We start from the raw sequence: 6612 nt of genomic DNA on the forward strand, positions 1-6612 counted from the left end.
ATCGATGGGGTAAACAAGTCTTGGTAAGATCAATAAACTTTTACATGTATACACACTTTTTCCGAGTACCCGGGTACTCGATCGGAAAATCGTCCGAGTAACCGATTATCAAATATTGACCGATTTGACATCCCTAATAAATACATATAGTAAATAAACCCTCATAACTAGATTATTGGATGCATAAAATCTTCATATATACTTCGAGGAAATATGACCCTGGGGTGATTGAATTTGATTGAATATTTTATTTTTCAGGCCAAGAATAAATTTTTTGAAAAACAAATAAATATATACAACAAAAAAGTTACATGACTGTATATTTGAAATGTAAAAATATGCTTTCTAACATGCCTCTCAAAGATAAAATACTCAGCATGAATTACAGAAATTCTTTCTTCATTTTACTTTCTACAAACGATAAATTTAAGCCAATGAGTGAAGCACCATCAAACATAACTATAGAACATATGAAAGGTAGACAGTCATAGTTCTGATATTCCCCTCGATTTCTTGCATGGATGTCTGCATAATCTCACACGTTTCTTCTTGAGACTAAAATTTCGTTTTTTCGATTATTGTAAATTTGTCATTTCCCTATCGACTCTTCCAAGTTCATTACACGCGCTTTCATATCCGCTAAAGAATGTGACAAAGAAGTGAAGAACGTGTTCGCCTGAAAAAGAAAAAAAATCTTTCATGTAATCATTTGCAGATAACTTAAGCGAAAAGAATATTTTACTTTTTGAATTCTTATTGTACAAAGAAAAATGCAACTTAATATCATTCAGGAATGGTACATGTAAAATTGAATGTTTTATCCAAAATTTCTGATACTCAGAGAATTTCATTTCCCTTTTAAAGCTTAAGCAAAGAAATGAAAAGCATAACGTACCCATTTATGGAACATACACGACACTAAGTCTTCGTCTTCACCATTAGGACAGTTCATTACTTTATCGCACAATAACTCCTCACTGATACAATAAAAGACGCCTTTCGAGTTGGGAGAAGGGCATGCTATCAAATCTGAACTATTTTCTTCACATTCTGCAAATGAATATGTACTATTAGGCATTGAATTATTTTCTTCGTCAAAGAAGTTTGAGAAAGTTTAACGAGTATTAATATTTATTTTCAATTTAAGTCGTTAAATCAATGGTAGTCTAGATACTTTCCATCTTAAAAGAGAAAATTAAACACTAATTGAAATTAAACTTACTGTTTCTTTAGCATAGATTTACTTTCAAAGAAATCTTTCTGATTTAATGACTGGGGATATTAGTTTTACTGTGATATATAGTCCTCTAGTCTATGTCTGGACATATCCAAGGAGCGTTGGTGTTTTCATTCTTTTTATGGAAACTTAAAATTAATATCACCAATATTGTTGGTCATGTTCTTCTTGCTTATTTCAGAGAATAAGCTGTATATTTCATACCGTCTGATAATATTTATCTATCATATTTAAATTACTAATGTCCAAACTTAAAAATTCAAAAGAATTTTGAAAATTATTAAAGTTGAAATGGGTTTCAGACTATCTGTCAATGGCTAAGCCAATGTAAAAGATAAATCATCTACATTTGATGACTTATAGTATGAATCATGATTGGCCCGGGGGGAGGGGAGGGGGTACACAGCTTACTTATCCAATTGTTATGTTTATGAAATCAGCTATAGCTATTTGTATTTTTTATGCTAGACGTCTGAGATGGAATGTTTGAGGGTTGGCAAATATGAGCGAATCGCAACGCCACACTTTTAAAAAGTTTATAAATAGGCGAAAAATGCACTTTTGATTTAATGAGTACTACATGTAAATATAATATATCGATGTTATATAGAAAGCTTTTTTATAAAATGATGAAATAAAATATGGTGGAATATTACTCATGGTTTATGAAAAACCAATGTGCTTTATTGGATAATTATATATATGAAGTATTTCATTGTCATATACTTAACAAAGGACATTACCATAGGCATATTACATGTAATAATTTGGTATTTCGTAAAATAAATTGTTCTATAAATCAAAGACAGCAGTAAAACACGAGAAAGAGATCATTACACCTTATTGTAGTGTAATAATTAAATGGCTTTTCATAAGCAAATATTTGTATAATATCTGAGATCAGGTAGCAATGTTATCATCATTATTTAACAAGGAAAGCTAAGGTTTAACAGGTGCGTTTGTCGAGGTTTTTTTTTTTTATATTTCCTGACACGGACATTCCCGTTTTACGTTATTGAAGCCATGCCCTTTTACTTATCGCCACCTGCAGTATTATGTAATTAGTTTCCTATCACTTGGTATTCAAATTATTTCTTCTTTCGTAAATGATTTTGAGTTGCTTTTTTAAAGGTTGTACGTAATGTTCTAATGGATATAGGAAACAGAGAAGGCTTAAATGTACTTTTTATTTTGGGGTACCTTGTCATTTCAAAGAATGAAGTGTTTATATTAAGACGAGTGATTAATCCATTATTAAGGCTTAAAAGGCAAGGTGTAAGCTATTGGATATATTTAATATAAAATTACAAATTAAATACCATATCATTTTTATACATTCGGAAATCCTAATGTTATTTTCACTATGATGTGAAAACTTTAGTAACGGTATATATAATCCGAGTTAATCCCTTTTCCAATCACAGATTCCGCAGATGGGGAATAGATAATTCGTTCAATGCAAGTGAAAGAGTATAATGAAAAAAAAAATGATTTGTGTAATATGTTATAATCAATAAGAGTTTTTGCCATTTTCACTGAGGTGATTATTTATCTCGCTTCCTTTGTCTCTATAGATTTCTACAAAAGATATATCAAGCTTGTGCTCTCATTGAAACCACTTAAATTGTTTATAATTGAACTTTCTTGTTTCAGGACGAACACACAAAAATATAGTTCATACACTGCTACTTGCACTTCAGACATGTAGGAAACTATTTCAAATTATTTTAGCTCATGCGCTTGCTTGATTAAAATAGTACACTGTTTTGCCCTTTTAGGAGGACTTATCTATTACTGCTAAAAAAAATATACGAATACGTGTGTATTCTATTTTTCTTTTTCGAATAACATATTCGAGAGTTAGTATAAAAATAATGCACAGTATTTTTATTCCGTTAGTTTTTACGATTTTTTTCAAAATCGGAAGAATAGAATATGCATAAAACAGTTAAATCGGTTGTCAAACTCAAAGTAAAAATAGATGCAGCAAGGGAAGCTAAATAATGATTATTCTAACAATGGTTATATAACTTTTCATTGCAAAACATTCAGAACCCTGTCCAAGTTCAGTTATAATCATCATGAAACAAACATTCGAATGTCGAATTGTCGATACTATGGGAGAGGAGAACATCGTTTCAAAGCATATATCTATGACATCCTGGGACCTTTTCGTAGAAAAAAGGGTAATCGAAATACAATGTAGCAAATTAATGGAAGATCCTCCAAAATACAATGGATTCATTCATTAAAAAACTCTTTTTAAAAAGTTTAAACCTCAAAATCTAAATGGTGTGTCACTTTGTCTAAATATTGTTGAAAGCATTTCTATTGATACCGCAGTCACCACTCGATTCTAACATTTCTATAATAACTTTAATATTTACATACTTGAGAAGCTCGTCGATTTCATGTTGTGTTAATATCTGAATTTAATATCAATGGCACTCCCCCACAAAACATAAGTGTTGGATTGAATTTATCGATTTATGTCCCAAATGCAAATCCCTCGTTCCAAAATTGAAAGGAATAATTTGTACATATCAAAGAACTCATTTGGTGAGGAGGACACTGCAATTCTAATTTTGCAAAACGAATAAAACATTAAGCACAATATAGTTATAACTCAAACATCGGACGTTAAGCATTAGAAAGCTTCAGTCCTCATTTGGATACGACAAACAACAAAATGCATGTTGAAGTGTCCAGTCCTGTTCATTGGTATACATAATACACAGTACAACTGAACATTCATAGCACATAGGCCCTATATCATTTTTCATGAAGTGGAATCTTTTATAGACCCATACTATGTTTTGAAGGAACATATTCAAACATTATCTCTTTAACAACACATTTATGAGATTTAGTTTTCCTCCATGGAACTTTACCGTAACTACATTAAGAATGGAATCTGATATATTGAATGTTGATAGAAGAGTTCATGTATTGTTGACTTTTATTAATTTAAAATGTCGACAAACTTTCTTCTTCATTAAACAGAGATTTCTAAGTTTTGAAGATACATTAAACAGCTTTATGTTATTTTTGGAGAAAAAGATCATGGTAAAATTTTGAAGAGTACGTGATTTTAAACATTTTTTTATGACGAGATATAACTTAACGGTCTTTAAGTCAGGTCCAATTACTTTTTATGCGTATATCGAAAACACATTGTACAAACATTTTAGTAAAAAGGGATTTCATAAAAAAAAATATTATTGAAAGACATGGCATGACCACATATGACATTATTCGGTATATTACATGTAGGCGAAATTTACTGAAAGAACCAGAATAGGTTCTGAAAATGTTCTGCAATATTGTGTATACACATTCAGGATGCAATTATGAATTAATTCAGGATGCTATTAATTTTGAATGAATTAAATTGAATTCAAAAAAAAAAAAATTAACTCAACAATCATAATTGTTATTGCAGCATTCGATTTGTGATAGCTTTCATCTTGTAAGATTTCATCAGAAACTTGCAGAGTCATAATTTTCCGAAATAAAAGACACTAAGAGATTCTTTATTCTAAAATATCATATACTGGGTGTAATGAATGGACGAAACGTCCAATGCATATGCTACCATTTAAACAGGACGCTTGCCGTAATTCTTTATTCTCCCAATAATCCCCACTTCCGTGATAATTTTTATTGTTTTTTAAAAGCCCCCTGTGCTCAAAAAGTGTAAACAGTAAAACATTGAGATTTCCTCATTCGTAGTTTTTCATCATTTAATTGTATGGTGCATACACTAACATTCCAGTTACAAATCGATGCCTTGAACTTTATGAGCGTAGACTATTGCAATGAAATTTGTTATAAAGTGGTTAATTGGAAGCAATCATTTACAACTCGAACTGAGACAAAACAAATAGTGTAATGAAAAAAGACCATTAGCGGCCCACCTGGACTATTGAAGTTACTTTGCTGCAAAAGCATGAAGTGAACATGTAAGAATTGTATTATTCCGGAAACATCAAATCTCTGACATTTTCTTTCCTTAAAGTTAGATGATGACGTGTATGCAATTGATATAGAAATTGAAAGCTTCTAATTTAAAGTCACATTGATGTGAATGGTTATAGCATTTCGTGATGATTGCATTAAACGTGTACTTTTCATTCATAGTTATGCAAAGGTAAACATATTTTTCGCGATATTTCTCCACTTATAATTCTTTTTAAACAAAAATACTATTGAATTTTTAGAAAGATTGGTTCTTAAAGAAACTGGTGTTGTTTCAGTTGATATATATCATTTTTTATTTATATATCATTTTAATCACATATGTTTTCGTTTTAAGGGTACGTGCATTATACACGTAGTTTGCTTTGTATCCCCAAATGGGACACACTTGTACAAGGTTTACTGTACTTACGTATCACAGGTATGTGTTTCCGGACAGGATCTTCCACGTTTATCCGACCTTTGGAATCTTCAGGTAAATAGAGATTTTGGTGCCTGTCACTTAACTTCAAAAGTTTAACATTAGGATTTAACTCTCCATAGAGCTTACGCAGAAGCCTTAATCGCCATGTATTTTTTTTACTTTTGAATTTACCTCTATTTTTTGCACATGTTGACGATAGGAAAACCACCAAAAAGTATGTTGTAAGTATGAATCTAAATAAACGCATCACAATTCTCTAGTACCTCAGCCTTTTTAAAACAAATTCCAATCTGCAGCAAGCACTTGCAGTCTTATTTCCAAATGTTTCACAATAGTGCTCAATAATGCCTCGTATTCATCAATATGCATGGGTACTATATTAATACAACATTTATATATACAGTAAAAACTCCCACAATGTGTAAATTCAATAAAATATCTTCGATGGCTGTAGTCAATATATATGTACAGTGAAAGTCACCTTTAAATAAACCAACAGTAGTTCAAGTTTTTTTCACCTTGCTTATCTTCATCAATGACGCTGCAGTAATCTACGAGCCGGGTTTTGGTCCGGCCCATTTTTTTAAATAATACAACCATTCCTCTCACATATAATTTTCAATTATTGATTCCTGAGATCTACGCCAATGTTTTATTTTAATACTTTTCAGTACACTTAATATGGTTCCAAAATGTAAAAGATTTCATGTTCTCTTCTACAGTCACGGATTTCCGGAAATGGACTTTGATGACGATAAGCTATATAGCGATTTTTAGGTATCTTTAGGGGTTACTGATACAATCACCTGTTTCAATCATCAGTATTAGATAGGGGATGCTCGTAAAATAAAATAAACTGGTTTAATAGTTGTTTTCTTTTCGTACATTGGTGCCTGACATTTACAGAAAAAATCACCACACTCAATCAAAAATAGACCTTTGTTGATTGCTTTAGATTGGTACGTTTATAGAC

The 6612-nt window shown here is 31.0% G+C and overlaps 1 protein-coding gene across 1 annotated transcript; it reads right to left on the reverse strand.

Moving 5' to 3' along the window:
- Nucleotides 1–301: 301 nt before the first annotated feature.
- On the reverse strand, nt 302–6131 carry LOC133185934 (uncharacterized). The gene is made up of 3 exons (XM_061321222.1): nt 5628–6131; nt 896–1050; nt 302–676 (listed from the first exon to the last, which is right to left on the reverse strand). Exons 1-3 carry the CDS (start codon nt 5884–5886, stop codon nt 590–592), a joined length of 501 nt encoding a protein of 166 aa, XP_061177206.1. The 5' UTR covers nt 5887–6131; the 3' UTR covers nt 302–589.
- Between the last annotated feature and the right edge of the window lie 481 nt (nt 6132–6612).

This window comes from Saccostrea echinata, unplaced genomic scaffold (assembly GCF_033153115.1).
Source record: "Saccostrea echinata isolate AGI-Se365-2 ecotype Australia unplaced genomic scaffold, CSIRO_AGI_Sech_v1 ptg000012l, whole genome shotgun sequence".
In the NCBI taxonomy this organism is placed as follows: domain Eukaryota; kingdom Metazoa; phylum Mollusca; class Bivalvia; order Ostreida; family Ostreidae; genus Saccostrea; species Saccostrea echinata.

Excerpts from the sequence above, each read along its gene's own strand:
- LOC133185934 (XM_061321222.1), bottom strand. The coding sequence starts at position 5,886 with ATGCGTTTATTTAGATTCATACTTACAACATACTTTTTGGTGGTTTTC. Across the intron at positions 1,051-5,627 it reads GAAACACATACCTGTGATAC|AATGTGAAGAAAATAGTTCA; the intron begins GTAAGTACAGTA and ends ATTCATTTGCAG. Across the intron at positions 677-895 it reads CGTGTATGTTCCATAAATGG|GCGAACACGTTCTTCACTTC; the intron begins GTACGTTATGCT and ends TTTCTTTTTCAG.